The sequence below is a fragment of the Leucopleurus acutus genome (assembly GCF_964270905.1).
Source record: "Leucopleurus acutus genome assembly, chromosome: X".
Classification (NCBI taxonomy): Eukaryota; Metazoa; Chordata; class Mammalia; order Artiodactyla; family Delphinidae; genus Leucopleurus; species Leucopleurus acutus.
The window spans coordinates 62,139,094-62,165,049 of NC_139148.1; the positions used below are offsets into that span (position 1 = coordinate 62,139,094).

The 25,956-nt window shown below is 37.5% G+C and overlaps 2 protein-coding genes across 3 annotated transcripts in view; both read right to left on the reverse strand.

Annotated features, from left to right (window-relative positions):
* Window positions 1-25,956, reverse strand: part of PHKA1 (phosphorylase kinase regulatory subunit alpha 1) — a 130,676-nt gene that overhangs the window by 27,556 nt on the left and 77,164 nt on the right. For both annotated transcript variants that reach the window (XM_082864921.1, XM_082864922.1), the window contains exons 15-21: window positions 19,459-19,568; window positions 18,258-18,402; window positions 10,040-10,118; window positions 7,930-8,096; window positions 5,375-5,551; window positions 3,702-3,793; window positions 3,204-3,343 (exon numbers count right to left, since the gene is read on the reverse strand). In XM_082864921.1, coding sequence (XP_082721047.1) covers window positions 3,204-3,343; window positions 3,702-3,793; window positions 5,375-5,551; window positions 7,930-8,096; window positions 10,040-10,118; window positions 18,258-18,402; window positions 19,459-19,568 — 910 coding nt within the window. The remainder of the gene's footprint in view (window positions 1-3,203; window positions 3,344-3,701; window positions 3,794-5,374; window positions 5,552-7,929; window positions 8,097-10,039; window positions 10,119-18,257; window positions 18,403-19,458; window positions 19,569-25,956) is intronic.
* On the reverse strand, window positions 10,899-11,419 carry LOC309978447 (large ribosomal subunit protein eL31-like). The gene has a single exon (XM_082864932.1). It carries the CDS (start codon window positions 11,414-11,416, stop codon window positions 11,042-11,044), a length of 375 nt encoding a protein of 124 aa, XP_082721058.1. The 5' UTR covers window positions 11,417-11,419; the 3' UTR covers window positions 10,899-11,041.

Genomic DNA, 25,956 nt, shown 5'->3' on the forward strand with positions numbered 1-25,956 from the left:
CATGCTGCAACTAAAGATCCCACGTACCACAACTAATGATCCCCCACGCCACAACGAAGATGTTGCATGCCGCAACTAAGACCCGGTGCAGCCAAATAAGTAAATAAATAAATATTTTTTTAAAAAACGAAAGTTTTGCATAGAGAAAAGCATATGAACAAAGTTAAAACACAAATTCCTTGGACAAAATATCTGCAACAAATATAACAAACAAAATAGTAATATATACTATTACTATAAGGAAAATATAAATAACCCAATGGAGAGCAAACAATGGTTATGAACAGACAACTCACAGAAGGAATACTAGTCAACAGACACAGGAAACCCCACCTCCCAGTTTCTACTCAAATCCACAAGGGATATTGGGCAGAATTCCAAGTGTATTAAAAACCATGCAGCACATCAAACAATCTACTCAAGTGGTTTGATACTAGAGTAACTAGTTCTAGTGAGATTACAGGTTTTGATCAGATGTTATGGTGAAGTTAGTATGTACAGGATTAGATGAAGAAAACTCGTGTTAGGAGTGGAAGAATTGGCAGTCAACCATGGACTATCTGAATTGGTAGGAAAGCATGAGTGTTTCAAGCCTTTGCTTGCCTATCCCAATGACCCTGCTGAATCTTCAGTTTTCATTCAAGCTACAGTCATTAGTCATTCTGTCCTTAACCCTTATCTCTTCTCACCTTCTCTATCTTTTCATTACTCTGCATTTAGCATTGTGACTGGTACATAAGTATTCAACTGATACTTTTTGAACAGACTGCTTATCCTAAAGGAAAAAGGAAAGGAATAGAGGTATCGGGGTAATAAAACCCATGTCTTTTTCTTGGTAGTAGCACATAACAAGCTTTAACAGTTGGCACTTGGACAGGGTTGTATGAGAGGCAAAGTCCCTCCCAGCATCAGACTGTCAGGAGGCTTATATAAGGCACAAATTCTACCATCCATAACAGGAGGAGGGCAAGGGAACTCCCAGGGAAGAGGGTAGGAGGGGTGTTACAGGTCTAGGTGTAGTCCCTCAGTAGCACTGTGGGGAGGCTCTAGGTTAGAAAGTTCTGAATGGCAGCAATGGTTTGGGACACTCATGGCCCAGGGCTTATCTCTTGCTAGCAGATGCAGGTTGAGTTTTGAGGAGGATACAAAGCAGGCAGGCCCTAAATGGCTTAAAATATGTTTGGGCTATTTTTAATAAAATTGGACGTGTAAAACTTTGACTTTAGTGCTGGCGGGCTTTTCAGCTTCCTTTTTTACTTACTCATTAAACACCATAATCTGATGGAAATGGCATAGACTCTGGAGTCAGGCCAAGGGGACACTTCATTACCACCTAGAGGGGATGAAAGTCCCAAATCCCTACCTAGCCTTCTTTGACACTCCCCTGGCAGTGAGAAAGGTGGAGCAGTGCCTGCCTTGGTGAGAGCAGAAGTCTGGGCTTTCCACTCAGCCTTTGTTGACAGGGGTAGCACCGCAGATTCTTCTCTGGTGCTTGGCTGGAATAGAGTGGTTATTGTTTAAAAGTTGTCTGTGTTGCTAGAGTGCCTCTTTCCTAGCCCTTTGTCTGGGAAGAACGGGTTTTCCTTAGGGCTTTTGTTGTCTGTGCCCACTGACTGGCCTTTTCAGGCTGCTGGCTTCTCCAGCACCCAGTGAGGCAACAAAGAAAACCTGGGGACGTCAGCACCCTCTTAGTCCTCGAATCATGAGGTCCTTAGCCAGCCTGCTGCCTTCTCTCCACCTTTCAACATCTTGTTATGTTTGTTTTATAAATAATGTCCTCCTGTACCTAGCAGGAGGAACAGAGAGAAATGCATTTACTCTATCTTGTCGAGAACCAGAAGTCCCATTGTGGTTATGTTTTAAGAGGTTTTTGTCTTTTAGAAATAATACTGAAATATTTAAGAATAAAATGATAAAATGTTTGGTGTATCCTCTTCAAAATAATCCAGGAGGAAGAGAGAATGAGAATATAGATGTGACAAGATTAACCATGAGTTTTTAGTTGTTCAGGCTGGGAGATGGGTCTAGAAGTGTTCATCACACTATTCTCTCTACTTTTGTGTAAGCTTGGGCATTTCGGCAACATCATCAAAGTTACTCTCCCTCCTCTGTTGAGGATGCGTTTGAGGAAAACTAGATTGAAGTAGAAAGACTTGTTAGGAAACTGTAGCAATAGTCCTAGGGAGAGACATAGGCCTGAATGAAGGCAGCAATATTAGAGATGCAGAAGATAAATATTTAGAGGTAAAACTGGACAGACTTGGTGATTAACTGGATATAGGGAGAAGGCTTGATGATTAAGTAGGTGTTGATTCCAACAATAGAGATGGAGAATTTCATAGGAGCGACTCCAGTTTTTTTTCTTTTTTTGCGACTCCATTTTTGATATTTGACCGCTGACTGCTTTCAAGTCCTACCATTCCCCTTTCCTTTCCAGCCAACTCCTGGGCAAGTTGAAAAAAAAGTCTGAGTGTTCCCTCTTTTGGTGCTGTTGAGAATGAACCCTCATCCCAGCCTCACCTCCTAATCATAATAAAATTCCAAATCCAGCCTCTTTCCCTGCTTTTTAAGGACCCACACCCTTCTGGTATGTGTATGGCATCATCAGTCTTGACATCCAAAACCAATTAGGGGAGGGCAGGGGTCCATACTGCCTCTTCATGGTGCTGACAACATGAATAAATGAGGAAGAACAGGTAATTTTGTGGGGGAATTTGGGGGACAGGAAAGAGGAGTTCAAGGTACGTAGAGTTAGAGGTACCTAGATAAAATGTACCTAGCAGAGGGTGCCTGACACACAGCAAACACTAATACTACTTTTTTTTTTCCTGTAAGCCTCCATATTCTTACTTCTTTTGAGTTAAAAATTTATTTATCTATAGATTTTACCAAATAATGGAGGCTTAAAATAACCATAATAATGATAATAATGTTTATGTTATTAGTCACTTACTATGTACCAGGCATTGTATTAGAGACTGCAGATATTTTATCTTGTTTTAATCTTTAAAACAATTCTATGAGGTACGTATAATCCAAATTTTATAAATGAGGACAATTGAGACTTTAAAGTTACACAGTGGGTAGGTTGCAAAACTATTCAAATCCACATCAGTGAGACTCCAGAGCAGTGCTATACTTACTATGCTATACTTCGTTTTCTATATGATCATGAAAGTAGATTGATAATATCCATCACTTACTTCATAGTATATAGCATGTAGAGGATATCAGCTTGCTCCTGTAAGCTGGAGGTCTCCTTCAATTGTAAAACCAGTGCTTTGAAGTCCACCTCCCCAGATGGGTCTCTAGGAAGATGTATTTCTACACGAACAGAGGGAACCTTTAGTTTGAGAAAAGATAAAAAAAATCCACAAGTGCTCACCTTAAATAACGCCCTAGAGTGTTGATCTTTTCACTTTCTAAACCTTTTCCATAAGAGTTTCCTAAATTTTGACAAAAAGTAAAGCAAAAACAATGACACCTTCAGAATGCATGATACAGCAATCTAGTTTTCTTAAGCCTGACTAGAAAAACTTGCCCATTTAAAAAGTGAACTAAAAAGGACATATATCTTCACCATGGTGGCATTTTGCCTACCACCAGTTACTAGTAGAAACCATAATGGCTAGTTCTATTATTTTCTGTAAGAATAGCAGTTTTGCAAAAAGCTGATAGAAATACCTCCTGTGCAAATTTACCTGGTCCTCTTGTGGTGCATGAAGTAAGTCAAGTAAGTTGAGTGAAGGCCGGGAAGCCTGAAATATCTTTGTAGGAAGATACATGTGTACATCTGCAAGAGTTTGATATTTATGGAAAAGCTTAGATAATTAAGAGATTAATAAAAATGCACAGTTGACCTCAACAATGAAGTTACATATGGGTTGGTTCTTTATAGAACAAGAATGAGAAGTTTACCCTTTCTTGGTAATAGCAAAGAAAAGAAATATGAAGGTCATTTAAATCAAAGGATATTCAATCAATCAATCAACATATTTTGAATGGAATATCTAGAATTATAGCATCAGCAGGACATATAAGATATTAAATTCTACAAATGTAATCAATACCACAATGGTGCCATCACTGATACTTTAATAGAATACCACATATAACAGAAAGAACCCAGTTACATTTTATATTTTCTGGACTCTCTCAGAAGAATATCTGGCTGCTAGCAGTTGGAATTGCTTGAGAATAGATAAACAGATGACCCTATCTAGGGAATCAAAAAATGTAGTGGCTGACCAACTTCGAGATATTCCTAAGATTTTTACTTACAGTTCATTGTTGAAACACTTACCATAACCTCTAAGGAGAGACTCTCTTGTCATTTTTGCCATTTTACAGATAGAGAAAGAGAGATACAGAGCTCAGATAACTGTTCAAGCAAGTAAGTAGCAGAGCTGGGAATTAAGCTCAAGTTTCCTGATTCACAATCAAGAAGTATAACTTAATAAAGCTGATGTCTTTGCATAAGCCCTTTGTCAAGGAAGCATATGCAAAGGCTATGTATGCTAAGCTTTTCCCTATTCTAACTGTTAAATGATTCCCCAATGATCATGCTTAATATCTTTGTTTAGTAATGGTCAATAAAATTTTAGACAGTGTGATCATGCATCTCAATCATTCTCATCATCTGTGAAATGTTAACATTTAGGTCCTCTAGGTATGGCCAAGGAGCTCTTCTGTCCCTTCATATGCAGCTATCATACAGGTATCGAACACTCTTAGGAACCATGACTACTCCTGGCAATGTGTGGTAGAAGACATCCTCCACTGTGAATACTACTGAGGGAGGATAGTAGTCTTGGGGAGAAGAATGGTAAAGCTGTTGAAGAATGATACTGTAGTTGACAAATACAGCTCTACACTGCTGGAACAACTGACTGTATAAGTTACAGCTGGCCTAAGGAACCAGATTTAGCTTACTTAAGGGAGAATATCTCCCTTTCCATTGCAAGGCTATCTTGTAATAGTCTGCAATGCTTTCTCTTTAAATAAAATTACTTCCAAATTAGTAACTTTTCCAAAGGAGGAAAAAATCCTTTCCACATTTTAATACTTTGATGTTAAAACTGAATATGCTCCATGTCTCTTGTTCTGTCTCTTCTTGCTATGTAACTGGTTAAACCAGACTACACAGCACTATCTATAGCAAAACTATACCCATTAATTACCCATTTTTAATTGTAAAAATTCATTAATTTTACAAATATTTGAGCATCTAGTATGTTCTAGGTGCTGTCTGAGATGCTGGGATAAAGCAGTGAACAAAACAAAGTTCCTGACTACACTGTAATAAACACTCCACCCCCATCCTGGGCTTCATGTCATCCTGTTCCTGACTCCAGTGAGTCATGGCATTACTCACTCTGTACATGCAGCTCCTTGGCCTTGGTCATCAAGGACATTAAATCGCAGGTTGTCTGCACAGCAGCTCGGAACCGATTTATCCCCCCCTTCTGTGAGGTAAGGGCTACTTTAGGATGGGGAGCCGTGTGCACCAAAAGGTGATCTAAATAACGAGCAACTTCATCACCACAGCGAGCTGCAAGGTTAGTGGGGGGAGGGGGGAGAGAAAAAAATAAACATTTTAGTTACTTCACAATCTACCCCACCAAACAGAATGACTGGCTCCTGTGCCCACAACACAGCACCAAAACCAGGTTGTTTTAGCTCATGGGGGAAAATAGCTGGTAATCACTATACAATCTCGTAGCTTTACTATTCAGAAACTATGGCTATTTACCAGGATCCACCTGTTCTTCAACTTTGTTGAGACAATATTAGGTTCCCTGAAAGTAGTATGAGCTTATTATAGGCCAGGTGGAGCATTTCATAATCTATGTATGTGTGTGTGATGGTAGTGGTGGTGGCAGTTGTGGTGGAGGAGTAGAATAGGGCCCTTTGAGTCTCACTGGTATGAGGAGACTTGTGGGGAAGGGCAAAAATCTTCTACTAAACATTGAGCCTAGCTGAAAACAGACAGATTCCACAAATGGCAGCTACAATTGCTAAAGAAAAAACAAGCTCCATGTGGCACTGGTGTCAAAAGGACTACTGACCACACGTTGGTCTTTTTTGTTACCCCCTTCATTTATTCACCAAATATTTACTGCCCACTATGGACCAGGTGGTGTACTAAGTGCTGAGGTTTCAGTGCTGAAGAAGACAGATATAGTCCTTATCCTCTTGGTCTCTCCCTCCCCCCCACACCTTCTATAACATTCTCTCTGACTATGGATAATGGAAACAAAAAAAATACATATATCTTGTGGCTGCTTAACATTTCAGATTTTACATGAACACTTGCAACATTTATAGTTGGAAAAGCCCAATGTTTGGATCAATACTGAAGTTTGCTATGTCAGTCATGTATCATCTGGATTTTGATTACCTCTGGGGAACTCTCCAGATGTCTTTCTGTACTCTGATGTGACTAATGGGAACTAGCAGAGCTGCAGGAGTGGACCTCATACTCAGTGACATCTTAATGACAAATATTATAACCTTGAATACAATCTAGACACTTGAGTAGAGGATTATGAACAATATGGAGAGATGCGCTCTCCCCATGGAACAGCTGGCAAGCAACAGACACGTCCATTGTGAGGCCACCAATGAGTAAACCCAGACAGGGGAAAGTGACTCAGAATGCATAATATCAAGCTTAGTAAAACATATCATTAAAGAGATATATTTAAGAAAGCAATCTAAGAGAATGAGTGCTACAGATGTAAATCACAACTACCTATGCAATAGCAAACAACCTCAATATCTGACTAGTCTTATTTGGTTTTCAAAATATTTCAGCTTATGCCAAGATAGATATCATGACTTTGGGTATTACTGATAACAGGAAATAATCTTGTATTTAATGTACTCTTCAAACAAAGAAATTCACACTATTTTAGAACTTACAAAAACAGAGTGAATTAAACGGTACTTAGGTGAGTAAATGCTGAGCCCAAATGAGAAAATAGTCCTTCTGACTGCTAGTGTTTTGGTTTATTGTATATGAGATTATGCTTGCTAGCTCACTGAGGAAAGCTAATTTATTTATTTTTCTTCTCTCCAACACACCACTCTTAAGATAAAGAAATTGACTGCCTTAAGATATAGGCTTAACAATCAGAAAACCAGACAGTGAAAGCAGGCAAACCATGTTTTACATAACTAGAACAATAATTCACTCCCACTGGCCCTTCTCTCTGTGGGATTCAAATAATGTAATGTTTGCCCTGCCTAGGTCAGCATTTTAACACTTTAGGGTGTTTGTCAGGCCCCCACGATGCTTTCTCACTATATCATCTTTGTATTCATAGAAACCAATTAGATTTTGTTCTGCGTTATTTGTCTAGTTGTAATATGAAAGCAATAGGCGTACCAAATCGGCTTTTTCAAACTACGCAGACCTCCCCAGAGATTCTGATGTACCCCTATAATATTCTATATAAAAGAACTATATAAAATTAGAATATATAGAATATATTAGAATATAAAATTATAGATTATATAATATTCTATATAAAAGAACTCTGATGGAATTTTATACTTTTTATGCTTTTTAATGTCAAAAAGCAGTACGTATATGTCTAGTGTTCCTACTACATACTTGATTAAATATCTCTCACTCACCATTGCTTCCTCCCATTTTTAAAGTACCAGTCATTTTATGTACCTGGGAGAGAAATCTCCCCTAACCTTAGTAAGGGATAGTCCAACTCTATACTCCACAATCACCACAGGGATATTAGACCAGAAACCAAAGGTAAGTAGAAGAATGAAAAGTAAAGCCAAACAAAAGGTGTATTAGGTGTATTAAATAGGAGTGAGACTGCTGGCAGGAGAAATATTAAGGAGGATGCTCAACAATACTTTGTATTCTTGTCCAGTAAGGCCAGTGCATTTATGAAGCCTTCTTACCATTACTGGTTGAACCATAGCCATTCATCCAGTCACCAGATTCCAGCTCATTATCATAGTCATCATAATCTTCACTGTACAATTTACCCTCAGGTCCAGGTTCCATAAAGCTCAAATGTGTGCAGCAAGATGTTGTCAAAAACTCTGACAGTTTACCTGTTTGAATCCTGACAATTAACAGGGTAAACAGAAAACAGAAAATCAGAGGAAATCATTTTCAAAACAACAACAGTTTAGTGATAAAAAGGATACCTAGAATGTTCTGTTGGGGGATTACTAACGTTTATACATTAGTACAAATTTTGTAAAAGTGAAAATTTACAGCACTCCTAGACATAGTGTAGTATAGGTTAGGGTACTATGTTAATAAAGACTACAATTATGGGTTCACAATCCACCAGCAGATAAGTTTTGCTCGCTTTCACTGCCACATACTACATTGCTAACTATGCCAAATATCTGGCAAAAACTTCCATTGGCTGCAAGAGAAGCTAGGACAGAATGAAGATAAATCACCACAAATCTGTCATATCATTTCAAAAAATACTCAAAAAGACCATTTTGAAAAGAAAAAAATGGTATCTGACAATTTTAAGAATTATAGTAGATTGTAAGCCATATCTTCCCCTACTTATAAAGCCAATTGCAAAACCAAACCCAAAGGGAAAGTCAATAGTACTGATTTTCTAAAGAAGTCAGCTTGAGGGGGCTCCCAATGGCCAGATCTTGAATAATATGTACACTGAAATAGACAATGGAATGAAGCATGACATAAAAGTAAAATAAGAATTTATGACTCTATGCTGGCAATAAAACTACAAAATTAAAGGGGGTAAGGGAGAGCTTTTTTTTTTAACAGAAGGATTCCAACTAATACATGTACAAAGAATGATAGAAACACAGAATCATGATTTTACAACCCCATTAGTAATAACTGATTGATCAATGGAAGATAAAGCCATTTGTCAAAGATTGTTGCGGAAAGCATAATGGAATCTAGACACGAATGGAGGATTATGAAGAATATGGAGAGAAGTGCTCTCCCCATGGAAGGGCTGGCAGGCAATAGACACGTCCATTGTGAGGTCACCAATGAGTAAACTCAGACAGGGGAAAGTGACTCAGAAGATAACATTTTAAACAAACTGAGAGACATTCTGCAAAATAAGTGACCTTCTTTCTTTAAAACTGTAATGAAAATTGTAATGAAATATTAACAAACGGCTGGGGAATTGCTCTAGATTAAAAGACATCAAGGAGATATAATAACTAAAAGCCAACGAGTGATCTTTCATTGGAGCTGGAGTGGGAAAAAAGCTATGGGAAAACATTATTGAGACAACTGGGTAATTTTGAATATGGACTCCGTATTAGATAATAGTATCGTATCAATATTAACTTTTCTGAGTGTGCTGATTATATTGTAGTCATGTATGAGAATGCCCTCTTTCTTAGAAGACAGAAACTGAAGTATTTAGGGTTAAAGAGTCATGATATCTCTGACTAACTCTCACACACTTTAGCAAAAAAAGTGTGTGTGCCTGTGTGTGTGTGTGTGCGTGTGTGTGTGTGCGTGCGCACATATGTATGTGTGAGAGAGGGAGAAGGGTAGGGAACAAGAGAGGAAGGGAGGGAGGAGAGGAAGGAAGGGAGGGAATGGGGAAGAGAGAACACACAAGTGGGACAGATGTTAACAACAGGTGAGTCTTGAGGGAGGGTATATGGTATTCAATAAGATTCTTGCATATTTGTGTCTACTTGAAATTTTTCAAAATAAAAACTTAGGGAAAAAAGAAAAGCAGTGAGAATTGAATAGTCCAGTAACCTACTTTCCTCCCTCCTTCCCTCCCTCCCTTCCATTCTTCCTTCCTTCCAGGGTAAGTTTCCTGATCCACTGAATTTATGGGGTGTAGGCAAAGAACAGGGTGGGGAAAAATTCCAACCCTTCTCTTTAACATTAAATTCCTTGATTCAATCTATCAAACACCAGTTCCTGGAATAGGATGGGTATATGTTGCTAAAGATACAGAGAAAGGCATCACAAGTCTACCATTACTATACCCAGCATCCAAATTTCACATTTCACTCTGAGTGCATAGAGGTCACTTACCTTGCCCCACCAAAATAGCCATCCTGCATTTTTCGGAGTGCTGCCAGGATACTTGAATTCAAGCTGGTTCCATCTTCATCTTAAAATGAAGAGAATTTTAAAACAATGTTTGTGGTTTTAACTTTGAAATAAGGGGAATCTTTCAATTATTTTAAACCAACTTTCTGGTGGTGATGGTACAAATGAGACAGTCCTCGTTGACCACCCTGTATTTCAACACTTCATCTGAGAGCCAATGACGCTGTGCAGAATGGGAAATGGTAAGGGATGATGACCAAGAGAGGAGAGTTCCTCACAGACAGTATCTTATTTATTGTAAGTATTTAGCACATTGCCTGATTGCAGAACACAGAATGATTACTGAATGCTGACAATAATAACAACAGCAACCATATGTTGAATGTTATGTGCTGAGTACTGTGCTGAACATTTTATACATTATCTCATCCAATGAGCTTTGGTTTACATGTGTGTAGGCATAAAAAATACTTAGAAGGCTAACAATTATCCAACTTTATGTGAAGGGGATCATACTACACATACTCTTTTGTGATCCACTTTTTCTAACTAATTCTTTGCAAAAGCTAAAAATGATTCCATAACAGATATTTAGACTGTTGTATTATAAGCAACACTGTGATGCAATTCTTCTATTATTTCCTTAGGATAAATTCTTACAGTAGAACTGTTAGAACAAAGGGAACACTTACTAAAAACTTTATAGACTGCCAAACTGCACACTAAAAAAGTTGTGCCACTATGTCTACGATCAGTATAGAAAGTGATTGTTTCCCCACATCTTTAACAACAATGGTGTTAATAATCTTTTTAATCTTTGTTTATCTGATACGTTAAAAAATACATTGTTTTAATTTTAATACTAGTAAGATTGAGCATGTTTTCATGTATAGACTGGCTATTTGTATTTCTTTTATGAATTGCCTGTTCATGTTCTTTTCCCATTTTTTTTTTTGGTGGTTCGAAAACTTTGACAATCAACTGTTAGTTCTCATCCACATTAACTGTCTGTAGATTTTTGAAAGTGGTGACAGGTACATAGGAAACCAATGTATAGAGCTTGTTTGGTGAATCTTCATCTTCATTATGTTTTCTGGACAACTGCACATGGACACGGTATGGGATATTCCTTATTCCTTTGGCCCGGACAGCTTTGTCGAGCTCAGTGTCAATGTGTACATCTGGAGTTCCCACCTCCTTCATGGCAAATTTCCAGATTTCTTTGAGTGCCCGAGGGGCATGCTTCTTGAAACCCACTCCATGGATGCACTGGTGAATGATGATAGTGTATTCTCTGGTCACCACCTCGTTGATGGCGGACTGGCCCTTCTTCTCGCCACCCTTCTTTGCAGGAGCCATTCTGCCAGGCTTGGGTTGGAAAGCTCTTTTCCCATGTTTGTAAAAACTAATCTTTTCTTTTTCAATTGACTTTCAAGGCCTCTTTATGTTTTGTGACTATTACCCTTTTCTCTATCATATGTATGGCAAATATTTTATCTACTTTATTTTTTGTCTTTCAGCCTCAACCACACTTCATTTTTGTATAAAATATTTATTTAGAAACAAAGATTAATTTAGATTTTCATGTTTTAAAATCTATCAAGTTTTCCTTTCTGCATCTTGCAAAGTACAACTTTCTTCAGCCCAAGATCACAAAAACATTCTTCCATACTTTCTTCTAATACTTTTATAGTTTTTCTTGTTGCTTAGCTGCTTAATCTATTTAGAATTTAATTTTGCATAAAATGTAAAGTAGCAGGCCTAAATGAATGATTTTCCCAAATGTATTTATTTATATTCTTTTGCTGCTATTTGGATTGCTGTCTTTATCATTATTGTAATTCCAATGGATCTATCTTCTCTTGTTTCTAGTTTTTAAAAAATCTGGTTATTCTTGTACATTTTCTCTTCCATATGCAATTTATATTCAGCTTGTTCATAAAAATTTGTCTTTATTTTGATTTGGAATTCACTGAATTGATAGATTAATTTAATAAGAATGAACATCTTCTCAATATTAACTATTTCCATCTAGCAACATGGTATGTCTCTCTAGTAATTAAAATCTTCTTTTATGTTTTTTATTAGCTTTATAATTTTTTACATAGTTTTATGCATATTTCTTATTAAGCTTATTCTTTTTTTAAATTAATTTTTATTGGAGTACAGTTGCTTTGCAATGTTGTGTTAGTTTCTGCTGTACAGCAAAATGAATCAGTTCTATGTATACATACACCCTCTCTTTGTCAGATTTCCTTCCCATTTACGTCACCACAGAGCACTGAGTAGTTTCCCTGTGCTATACAGTAGGTTCTCATTAGTTACCTATTTTATACATAGTACTGTATATATGTCAATCTCAATCTCCCAATTCATCCCACCCCCTTGGTATCCATAAGTTTGTTCTCTATATGTGTCTCTATTTCTTAAGCTTATTCTTATATTATTTACTTTTCTAGACATTTGTCAATTTTATCTAGATTTATAAAATTGTATTTGGTATTCTTTTATAATTTGTAAAGACTCCACCATTTCTGTTGCTATATCCCCTTCCTCATTTTTAACATTATTTTTATTATCTATATTTTTTCTCTTTATTCTGAAGTCTATTTTACCAGATATTAACATGGCCACTTCTGATTTTTAAAATTAATTTTACATGGCATATTTTTTCCATTATTTTATTCTAGTCTACCTATATTGTTACATATGAAGTGAATCTCATGGAGACAGCATATATGTGGGTCATTTTAAAATCTACTCTGCCAATCTCAGTCTTTTAATTGGTATATTTAGGCTATTTACAGTTAATGTAATTATTGATATATTAGGAATGAGTCTGCCATTTTACTTATTGTTTTTTGTTTGTTCCTCTGTTCTTCTATTTTTTCTTCCTGCTTTCTGAAACACAAGAATTCCATTTTGATTTATCTATAGTGTTTTTTACTTTATCTCCTTGTATAGACTTCTTAGTGGTTACCCTAGGTATTACATAATATATACAAACATGCATTATACATATATCATTGTCTATTAGTGTCAACATTTCACAAGTTTAAAGTGATGTGTAAAAACCTTTTTTTTACATCTTTATTGCAGTATAATTGCTTTACAATGTTTATGCTTGAAAAAAACTTATTTCCTTTTCAGTCCCTTACCTCCCCCAATATATAACTGCATTAAAGATCTCCTCTACATACTTTGAGAACCACATCAGACAGTGTTATGATTTTCGCTTCAAACGTCAAACATAATTTAGAAAACTGAAGTGGAGAAAGTCTATTGTATTTTACCTGTATTCTTACTCTTTCAACTGTTGTTTTTCTTGCTTGATGTTCCAACATTCCATTTTGCATTATTTCCTTTTTATTTCAAGAACTTCCTTTAAGCTATTCTTTTAGAGCAGATCTCCTTCAGACAAATTCATTTAGTTTTGCTTCACCTGAGAATGTCTTTTTTCCCTTTATTCTTCAAGTACATTTTAACTGGATACAGAATTCTTAGTTTATTAATTCTTTTCTTTAAACACTTGAAAAATGTTATGCCACTTCCCTCTGTTCTCCAGAGTTTTTGATGAGATCTGCTGTCATTCTAGTTGTTTTCCCACATAGACAATGTATCATTTCTCTTACCGCTTTCAGGATTTTTTCTTTTTCTTTAATTTTCAGGAGTTTGATCATTATGTTTTGGCATGGATTTCTTTGGGTTTTTCCTGTTTGGGACTCTCTCAGCTTTTTGAATCTGTAGGTTTATGCCTTTTGCCATTTTTTTCAGCCATAATTAGTTGGAATACTTTTTTCAGCCCTATATTCTTTTTCCTCTCCTTCTGGGACTCATAACATGAATGCTAGATGTTTCATTATTAGTCCCATAGGTCTCTGAGGCTCTGTTCATATTTTTCAGTCTGTTTTTACTCTTGTTCACTTCTATAGTTCTACCTTCAAGTTCAGTCTATTTTCTTCTGCTACTGAGCCTATCTAGTAAGTTTTCATTTCAGTTATTATAGTTTTCAATTCTAAAACTTTCATTTGGTTCTCCATCTCTTCAATTTCTTTGCCGAGACTTCCTACTTTCAAGTTTGAAGTGTGGTTGTAATTGCTTGGTAAAGTATTTTTATGATGACTGCCTTAAAATCTTTGTTGTAATTTCAACATCTTTGTCATCCTGGTATTGGTATCTGTTGATCATCTTTTCTCATTGAAGTTGAGATTTTCCTGGGCATTGGTATGAATGATTTTCTATTGTATTCTGGAAATTTGGGGTATCATCTTACAAGACTGTGGATCTTATTGAATCTTCTGATTCAGCAAGTCTCCTCTGATATTGTGCAGCAGGGAAGGGAGCACTGCCTTGTTACTGCTAGGTGGGTGTGGAAGGAGTTCCTCTACTGTTCAGTAAGGATGAAAGTCTAAGCTCCCCACTAGTTCTTCTCAGACACTATCCCTAAGGAGGGAGGGGGCACCTCTTCACAACTGTGTGAAGGCAGTAGTCTAGGTTCCCCACACAGCCTCGCTGATAGGGATGGGAATGGGGCTGTAGTTTTTTTCTGTGGTATTTGGGTAGATTAGAACACATTTATTGTCTAGAAGTTTTCTGTCTGGCTAGGCTGTCCCTTTCCTGTTCCTTTGGCTAGAGGCAGAAGGTCTTTCCTGGACCTTTTCAAATCTGTACCCATTTGTGTTTCTGGGATGATAACTTCTCCAGCACCCAGTCCAGGATATATGAGGCAGAAGGAAAACCCAGGAAATTCACTGCTGTGTCATTTCTTAGGTTCAAAGTCCCTAGCCAGTCTCCCTTCTTTTTTCCAACTTTCAGAGTCTTCTTATGTGTATTATAGTAATGTCCAGGGTTTTTAGCTGTACTTAGCAGGAAGAATAGGGAGAAGTGTCTATTCCTTTTTGTCTGGAAACAGAACTCTTTTTTTTTTCAAAAGTGAAAATATTCAAGAATATGAAAATTTCTAAATATGACTTTGGTCAAATCTCTTAAGTTTTGATTAGTAGTGGTATCATTTTTCATTTTAAAACACTATATAATTTCAATTTTGATTTCCTCTTTAATCAAATAATTATTTGCAAAAATTTTAATTCCTTCATGGTCAGGTTTTTAAGAAATTATTTTTGTTTTAATTAATTTTATGTGCTATGTCTGGCAATATCATCTGTATTATTTCTACTTTTAAAAAATAAACATTCTTTGTGTATTCTGTCTTTCTGGGTATACTTTCACATACACCCGTAAACACAAAAATCAAGTCTGTTAGTCCTCTATATCTTTAGTGATTTTGTATAATGGATCTGTGACATTATGATAGAGGTATGTTATCGTTTCCCACTATGACTGTACAATGGATTTATCATATTGTCCTTAAGTTTTCCTAAATATCTGCTTTATGCATTTCATTGATATTCTTCAGTATATAAAAATTTATAAATGTTCCACTGTCTTCATGTACTATAACTCTTATCAATATAAAATATCCTTTATATCCCATTTACTGATTTGTGCCTTGAATTCTATTTGCTATTTTTGATATTAATATTGCCATCATTGCTTTCTTTTTGTTAGCGTTTACATGATATATCTTTATGTCTTCCTTTATTTTCTGTTTTTCCATACAATTTTATTTTAGGGATAGCTTTTGTAAGTAGCATCTAGCTAGATTTTGCTTTTACCTATCCTAGGAATCTACATTTAATATGAGAATTTAACTAATTCACATTTTAATGTGATCACTAATATGTTCATTCTCATTTCACCAGCACAAAATTTTCCCTGACAAAAATACACAGCTATTAGTAATGTAGGTTTTGGAGACTGACAGACCTGGTTTGAGGCCTGATTCTGTTGCTTACTAGCTTTGTGACTACAAAATGAATCACCGGGGGCTTCCCTGGTGGCGCAGTGGTTGAGAATCCTCCTGCAGATGCAGGGGATACGGGTTCGTGCCCCGGTCCGGGAAGATCCCACATGCTCCGGAGCGGCTGCGCCCGTGAGCCATGGCCGCTGAGCCTGCGCGTCCGGAGCCTGTGCTCCGTAATGGGAGAGGCCACAACAGTGAGAGGCCCGTGAACCGCAGAAAAAAAAAAAAAAAAATGAATCACCTTCTTCATCTATAAAATGGGGGCTATTAACAGTACCTACCTGAATAGGGTTGTTGTGGCGATGTCAAAATAAAGCACTGAAAGGACTTAGCTCAGTACATGGCACAGAGAAAGTGCTCAATAAACATTGCAGTTATTATTGCTATTGATACTTCTGTTTTTTGTTGTGTGACCATGTTCCAAGTATCAAAACTTTGTGACTTAAATCTAGATCTTAATTTTATTCTTCTTCCCAAGCTATGGCTGTATATCTCATCCCAACTATTAGGCATTTCAATTTTGAAACCTCTTTGTCACTACAAACTCAACATGCCCCTTTACAACTGGCATCTTCCTTTATAATTTCTCTGCTTTTATCAATGGCAGCATTATTTACCTAGTCTCTCTAAATGTTGGCATTATCTTGATTCATATCTCATATCTAGTCAGCCAACACCTGACTTGCAGGTGGTGTTTAAAATGACTCTTGTATCCTTCTTTCCCACTCAATTTTTACTATCATCAATCCAGTGTATCTTCTCGTCACCTCATACTTGGATTAGTTTCCTTGATATCAGATTCTTCTAACTACAGTGTATACTGTCACTAAGTCAATATTCCCTAAATATCACTTTCATCATATCACTCCTTGCTCAAAAACTTATAGCTTCAGACTTCTGAGACAATTTGTCTTAAATTTATCTGTTTATTTTCAAGGTCTTCATAATCTGACCCCATTTGACTAATCCAATTTTGTTGATAATTATACTCCAACATGACAGGCCCACTCTATTCAGCGTGGCCTCTTCACTGTCCACTCACAAGTCAAGGGCATCCCTGCCTCCAGGCTTCACCCATGGTATTTTTTCCCTCACCTAAAGTACCTTTCCTTCTTCTCTCCTCACATATGAATACTACACATCCCAAAAAGCCTGGATAAGTCCCACCTAGTCAAGAAATTTTCTTTGACAACTTGATCACTGTCACTGTAAAATACTAATCTAATGGTTTAGTACTTCTTTATATACTGTCTTGAATTGTTTTCTATTAATTTTGTGAATTAGCTTTGTTTCTCCAATTATACTTTCTAAAGATAGTTCTGGGAACACAGTAGTTATTAAATGGGCACTTGTTAATTGTTTTTAATAAAGAAGAAAGACAAAAAGAAGAAAGACTACCCTACTTCCTCAACTCCTGTGCTTTCTTTTTTTTACATTTTTTGAGTGCTTTATTTATATCAAACTGGATAAAATGTGTGTATTTCTCAGACAGAAAAGACATGTCGAGGTAGAAATGAACCTTTCAACTATTCATGGGTACACAAGTACACTGGACTCCTGTGCTTTTGAAGCACTTTAGAGATGTGACCAAAATCCCTAACAGTCTGTCTGGAGTTTGAATGATTTATGACAAAGGATTCTTCTCTAATGAAAAGGAATTCTATGTACTTTGGTAGTACAAACAGGCCTTTGGAAGCAACAGCAGAGATACAGAAAGGAAGCAGTGCTTCAGTATTGGCTCTAGTCCTCCAGGAACTGAGAGAACAACAAAGCTTTTCACTCAGTTTCAAGTAAGCAATGTCAGGAAGCCCAGCTAATAAAGGAAAGATAAACTGAAAGGCTTTTTACTTTTCCCTGCTAGATTTTATTGCTTCAGTTAGGCAAGCCTTGCAAAGAGAAGTTTAGGAACTTATCTATAAAATCTTGATGCTCCACTGGAGTAAGACAGATGCAGAATATAGTATTACTGTCTTTAAAATGAATCGTATTAATAAAGTTTCTGTAAATTGGCCTAGAAACCAATTATCTGAAGTAGCCCCAAACAAGTTATTCTATTACATCTCTTGAATTATAGCTCTCAAACCACCTGAAATATTCTTGTGTATTGGTTTATTTGTTACATATTTATTCTAAAACATAAGCTCCGTGAGAGTAGAAACCTCATCTGCCATATTCACCCAGTGCTTTGAAAAGTGCCTGGCACAAAACAAGAGCTTAAAAAAACTGATGAAAGAATAAATGACAAAAAGTAGCTTTTCAGTGACTCTATGATTTTGAAGGGCCAACCACATGACTTATTTCAAAAATACATTAGTTCCTTGCCTCACACATCCTTACCAAGCATGCTGTGTGAGATGGGGAAGGTGATGGTGGGCTGGCCTGTCATTCTCCAGCGGCTACAGAGATAGGAGAGGTCTGTTCTAAGCATTTCCACTATCATCTTGTTGTCCAGAGCCAGGTAGAATTGTTGCTGGTCTATAAACTGAGAAAAAGGAAAATAACAGTTCAGAATAATTTACTCTCACAACTATCAAATAATATTTCAAAGTGCTCACATATACACAAGCGTATATAAGATATCACAGGGGCAACAATACCTCCAAATTTAATGCCTAATTCTTCCCAAAGTATCTGGTGGCTTACTGGCACAAACAGTAGTTCTGGACATTTTTAGTGTGTTATAGTTTACAAAGTGTTTTCAAGTACATGATTTTATTTAATTCTAACAACCCAGTGAGGGCTTTTCTCCTTTTTAATAGATAAAAAAATAAGGCCAAGAGACACTGAGTAGATTAGCAAAGTTATATGACTAGCAAATGGCAAAATCAGAGATAGAATCTATGGTCCATTATTCTTTCATCTATACCTCAGTTGCACTATTTCAGATGTAAGATGACAAAAGAAAGCTTAAGCTTTCTTTTCAGAAAATAGTTTATCCTCCTATTCATACATATAATAAGGCTTGCTATTATAATATGGGTAATAAACATCAGGCTAATAAATAGTGTATAATCATGGCTAAAACAGTACTGACATTTTTGTTTAGAAGAGGATATCAGAGATTTCTGGGCATGTAAAAAGGGCACTTCCCCAAAACAAATAGAACACTTAATTCAGTAGCTGAATAAAAAAGACTATATTTTGTTTATAAAGAATACAGTATTATTTTTAATCTTTAATAAAGAGTACTTTTAAAAGTACTCCAACATTTATAAAATCCTTAATCACTGTTTCTGCAACACCCAGGACTACTCTTGGTAGCCACAGTCACTTGGCATAGCTCTGTGCTTCAAGATCAATTCAGTCCAACCCAACAAAGATTGGGCTGACCAAAAAGTTCGTTCACGTTTTTCCATAACATCTTATGGAAAAAACCAAAACGAACTTTTTGGCCAACCCTATTTATTGAGCAACTTAATATATACAAGGTCACATGAAACTCTGACACTTGTCTCAACTCCACTAAATGCTTTATTTCTATAGTGTTTCTCTTTTATTTCCATTCATCTCAATGCACATTAAAGCTCAGTCCACCCACCTGTGGAGTGAAGGTAAAGATAGTTTTCCGAATGTCATAGAGTTTTGAAGTTCCAAGGACTCCCATGTGTCTGTAGGGTCTTCCACTGAGTTTCATTCTGCTGTTGCATCCTGATATAGAATTGAGAAATGGTCAAGGTATTTTTGCAAATCCTATCAGCAAACATTTTTGTAATAGTTTACACTTCCTCATTGAACAAACTAAGCTCTGTGTCTCAAAATTAGTGTACATGTCATATACAGGGCCATACTAAGCACTGTGGGGCTTTCCAAGAGAAAGACTAGGCAGTTATCTCTGTTCTTAAAGAAATGTATGCTCTTATAAAGAAGCTAAATCATCTAGATGCATATAAAAATTAAGAGTTCTATGAATGATAGAATGTTATTATCTATATTCATAAGGAAATTCACTGAATTTCCTTAAAGCCCATGAAAAGTGCAAAAGCTATTCTGATTATCAAACTTATCAGGGTAAACTACGCCTCAACAAAGCTGAACAAAAACCTCATCAGTTTAGAGGAGCTTCAAGATGGAGGAAGAGTAAGACGCAGAGATCACCTTCATCTCCACAAATACATCAGAAATACATCTACATGTGGAACAGCTCCTACAGAACACCTACTGAACAGTGGCAGAAGACCTCAGACCTCCCAAAAGGCAAGAAACTCCCCACGTACCTGAGTAGCGCAAAAGAAAAAACAGAGAAAAGAATAGGCATGGGACCCGCACCAGTGGGAGGGAGCTGTGAAGGAGGAAAGGTTTCCACACACTAGGAAGCCCCTTCGCGGGCGGAGACTGCGGGTGGTGGAGGGGGGGAGCTACAGAGCCACGGACGAGAGCGCAGAAACAGGGGTGTGGAGGGCAAAGTGGAGAGATTCCCGCACAGAGGATCGGTGCTGACCAGCACTCACCATCCTGAGAGGCTTGTCTGCTCACCCGCCGGGGTGGGCGGGGGCTGGGAGCTGAGGCTCGGATCCCAGGGAGAGGACTGGGGTTGGATGCGTAAACACAGCCTGAAGGGGTTAGTGCCCTACAGCTAGCCGGGAGGGAGTCCGGGAAAAAGTGTGGAGGTACCGAAGAGACAAGAGACTTTTTCTTGCCTCTCTGTTTGCTGGTTAGCGAGGAGAGGGGATTAAGAGCACCGCTTAAAGGAGCTCCAGAGACGGGCGCGAGCCGCGGCTATCAGCGTGGACCCCAGAGACAGGCATGAGACGTTAAGGTTGCTGCAGCCACCAAGAAGCCTGTGTGCAAGCACAGGTCACTATCCACACCTACCCTCCCGGAAGCCTGTGCAGCCCGCCACTGCCAGCGTCCCGTGATCCAGGGAAACTTCCCCAGGAGAACACACGGCGCGCCTCAGGCTATTGCAACGTCATGCCGGCCTGTGCCGCCGCCGGGTAGCCCCGCAACGGTACCCCTCCCTCACCCCGTCCTGAGTGAGCCAGAGCCCCCGAATCAGCTGCTCCTTAAACCCCAACCTGTCTGAGTAAAGAACAGAGGATCTCAGGCGACCTACATGCAGAGAGGCGGGTCCAAATCCAAAGCTGAACACTGGGAGCTGTGCGAACAAAGAAGAGAAAGGGAAATCTCTCCCAGCAGCCTCAGGAGCAGCAGATTAAAGCTCCACAATCAACTTGATGTACACTGCATCTGTGGAATACCTGAATAGACAACGAATCATCCCAAATTGAGGAGGTGGACTTTGGAAGCAAAGATATATATATATCTTTTTCCCTTTTTCTCTTTTTGTGAGTGTGTATGTGTATGCTTCTGTGTGTAATTTTGTCTTTACAGCTTTACTTTTACCATTTGTCCTAGGGTTCTGTCTGTCCGTTTTTTATTACATTTAAAAATTTTTTTCTTAATAATTAGTTTTTATTTTAATAACTTTATTTTATTTTATCTTCTTTCTTTCTTTCTATTTTTTCTCCCTTTTATTCTGAGCCGTGTGGATGAAAGGCTCTTTGTGCTCCAGCCAGGCGACAGGGCTGTGCCTCTGAGGTGGGAGAGCCAAGTTCAGGACACTGGTCCACAAGAGACCTCCAAGCCCCACGTAAATATCAAACAGCGAAAATCTCCCAGAGATCTCCATCTCAATGCCAACACCCAGCTTCACTCAACGACCAGCAAGCTACAGTGCTGGACACCCTATGCCAAACAACTAGCAAGACAGGAACACAACCCCATCCATTAGCAGAGAGGCTGCCTAAAATCATAATAAGGCCACAGACATCCCAAAACACACCACCAGACGTGGACCTGTCCACCAGAAAGACAAGATCTAGCCTCATCCACCAGAACACAGGCACTAGTCCCCTCCACGAGGAAGCCTATACAATCCACTGAACCAACCTTAGCCACTGGGGACAGACACCAAAAGCAAAGGGAAATACGAACCTGCAGCCTGCAAAAAGGAGACCACAAACACAGTAAGTTAAGCAAATTAAGAAGACAGAAAAACACACAGCAGATGAAGGAGCAAGGCAAAAACCCACCAGACATAACAAATGAGGAGGAAACAGGCAGTCTACCTGAAAAAGAATTCAGAATAATGATAGTAAAGATGATCCAAAATCTTGGAAATAGAATAAATACAAGAAACATTTAACAAGGACCTAGAAGAACTAAAGAGCAAACAAACAGTGATGAACAACACAATAAACGAAATTAAAAATTCTCTTGAAGGGATCAACAGCAGAATAACTGACGCAGAAGAACGGATAAGTGACCTGGAAGATAAAATAGTGGATATAACAATTGCAGAGCAAAATAAAGAAAAAAGAATGAAAAGAATTGAGGACAGTCTCAGAGACCTCTTGAACAACATTAAATGCACCAACATTCGAATTATAGGGTCCCAGAAGAAGAACAGAAAAAGAAAGGGGCTAGGAAAATATTTGAAGAGATTATAGTTCAAAATTTCCCTAATATGGCAAATGATTAATCAAGTCCAGGAAGCACAGAGAGCCCCATACGGGATAAATCCAAAGAGAAACACGCCAAGACACATATTAATCAAAGTATCAAAAATTAAATACAAAGAAAAAATATTAAAAGCAGCAAGGGAAAAACAACAAATAACACACAAGGGAACCCCCATGAGGTTAACAGCTGATCTTTCAGGAGAAACTTTGCAAGCCAGAAGGGACTAGCAGGACATATTGAAAGTGATGAAGGAGAAAAACCTACAACCAGGATTACTCTACCCAGCAAGGATCTCATTCAGATTTGAGGGAGAAATTAAAAGCTTTACAGAGAGGCAAAAGCTAAGAGAATTCAGCACCACCAAACAGCTTTACAACAAATGCTAAAGGAACTTCTCTAAGCAGGAAGCACAAGAGAAGGAAAAGACCTACAATAACAAACCCAAAACAATTAAGAAAATGGGAACAGGAACTTACATATCGATAATAACCTTAAATGTAAATGGTTTAAATGCTCCAACCAAAAGACACACACTGGCTGAATGGATACAAAAACAAGACCAGTATATATGCTGTGTACAAGAGACTCACTTCAGACGTAGGGAAACATACAGAGTGAAAGTGAGGGGACAGAAAAAGATATTCCATGCAAATGCAAATCAAAAGAAAGCTGGAGTAGAAATTCTCTTATCAGACAAAATAGACTTTAAAAAAAAGACTATTACAAGCGACAAAGAAGGACACTACATGATGATCAAGGGATCGATCCAAGAAGAAGACATAACAATTGTAAATATTTATGCACCCAACACAGGAGCACCTCAATACATAAGGCAAATACTAACAGCCATAAAAAGGGAAATCGACAGTAACACAATCATAGTATGGGACTTTAACACCCCACTTTCACCAATGGACAGATCATCCAAAATGAAAATAAATAAGGAAACACAAGCTTTAAATGATACATTAAACAAGATGCACTTAATTGATATTTATAGGACATTCCATACAAAAACAACAGAATACACATTCTTCTCAAGTGCTCATGGAACATTCTCCAGGATAGATCATATCTTGGGTCACAAATCAAGCCTTGGTTAATTTAAGAAAACAGAAATTGTATCAAGTATCTTTTCTGAACACAACGCTATGAGACTAGATATCAATAACAGGAAAAGATCTGTAAAGAATACAAACCATGGAGGCTAAACAACACACTACCTAATAACGAAGTGATCACTGAAGAAATCAAAGAGGAAATCAAAAAATACCTAGAAACAAATGACAATGGAGACAGGCTGACCCAAAACCTATGGGATGCAGCAAAAGCAGTTCTAAGAGGGAAGTTTATAGCAATACAATCCTATCTTAAGAAACAAGAAACATCTCAAATAAAAAACCTAACCTTACACCTAAAGCAATTAGAGAAAGAAGAACAAAAAAACCCCAAAGTTAGCAGAAGGAAAGAAATCATAAAGATCAGATCAGAAATAAATGAAAAGGAAATGAAGGAAACGGTAGCAAAGATTAATAAAACTACAAGCTAGTTCTTTGAGAAGAAAAACAAAATTGATAAACCATTAGCCACACTCATCAAGAAAAAAACGGGAGAAGCCTCAAATCAATAGAATTAGAAATGCAAAAGGAGAAGTAACAACTGACACTGCAGAAATACAAAGGATAATGAGAGATTACTACAAGCAACTCTATGCCAATAAAATGGACAACCTGGAAGAAATGGACAAATTCTTAGAAATGCACAACCTTCCGAGACTGAACCAGGAAGAAATAGAAAATATGAACAGTCCAATCACAAGCAGTGAAATTGAAACTGTGATTAAAAATCTTCCAACAAACAAAAGCCCAGGACCAGATAGCTTCACAGGCAAATTCTATCAAACATTTAGAGAAGAGCTAACACCTATCCTTCTCAAACTCTTCCAAAATATAGCAGAGGGAGGAACACTCCCAAACACATTCTACGAGGCCACCATCACCCTGATACCAAAACCAGACAAAGAAAGAAATCTACAGGCCAATGTCACTGATGAACATAGATGCAAAAATCCTCAACAAATTACTAGCAAACAGAATCCAACAGCACATTAAAAGGATTATATACCATGATCAAGGTGGGTTTATCCCAGGAATGCAACGATTCTTCAATATTCGCAAATCAATCAATATGATACATCATATTAACAAACTGAAGGAGAAAAACCATATGATCATCTCAATAGATGCAGAAAAAGCTTTCGACAAAATTTAACACCCATTTATGATAAAATACCCTCCAGAAAGTAGGCATAGAGGGAACTTCCCTCAACATAATAAAGGCCATATGTGACAAACCCACAGCCAAGATCGTCCTCAGTGGTGAGAAACTAAAACCATTTCCACTAAGACGAGGAACAAGACAAGGATGCCCACTCTCACCACTCTTATGCAACAGAGTGTTGGAAGTCCTAGCCATGGCAATCAGAGAAGAAAAAAAATGAAAGGAAACCAAATTGGAAAAGGAGACGTAAAGCTATCACTGTTTGCAGATGACATGATACTATACACAGAGAATCCTAAAGATGCTACCAGAAAACTACTAGAGCTAATCAATGTATTTGGTAAAGTAGCAGGATACAAAATTAATGCACAGAAATCTCTGGCATTCCTATACAATAATGATTAAAAATCTGAAAGTGAAATTAAGGAAACACTCCCATTTACCACTGCAACTAAGAGAATAAAATACTTAGGAATAAATGTACCTAAGGAGACAAAAGACCTGTATGCAGAAAATTATAAAACATTATGAAAGAAAGTAAAGATGATACAAATAGATGGAGAGATATACCATGTTCTTGGACTGGAAGAATCGACATTGTGAAAATGACTATACTATCCAAAGCAATCTACAGATTCAATGCAATCCCTATTAAACTACCACTGGCATTTTTCATAGAAGTAGAACAAAAAATTTCACAATTTGTATGGAAACACAAAAGACCCCGAATAGCCAAAGCAATCTTGAGAACGAAAAACGGAGCTGGAGGAATCAGGCTCCCTGACTTCAGACTATACTACAAAGCTACAGTAATCAAGACAGTATGGTAGTGGCACAAAAACAGAAATATAGATCAATGGAACAGGATAGAAAGCCTAGCGATAAACCCATGCATATATGATTACCTTATTTTTTGATAAAGGAGGCCAGAATACACAATGGAGAAAGGACAGTCTCTCCAATAAGTGGTGCTGGGAAACCTTGACAGCTACATGTAAAAGAATGAAATTAGAACACTCCCTAACACCATACACAAAGATAAACTCAAAATGGATTAAAGACCTAAATGGAAGGCCAGAGAGTATCAAACTCTTAGAGGAAAACATAGGCAGAACACTCTATGACATAAATCACAGCAAGATCCTTTTTGACCCAGCTCCTAGAGAAATGGAAATAAAAACAAAAATAAACAAATGGGACCTAATGAAACTTAAAAGCTTTTGCACAGCAAAGGAAACCATAAACAAGACCAATAGACAACCCTCAGAATGGGAAAAAATATTTGCAAAGGAAG

Excerpts from the sequence above, each read along its gene's own strand:
- LOC309978447 (XM_082864932.1), bottom strand. The coding sequence starts at position 11,416 with ATGGCTCCTGCAAAGAAGGGTGGCGAGAAGAAGGGCCAGTCCGCCATC.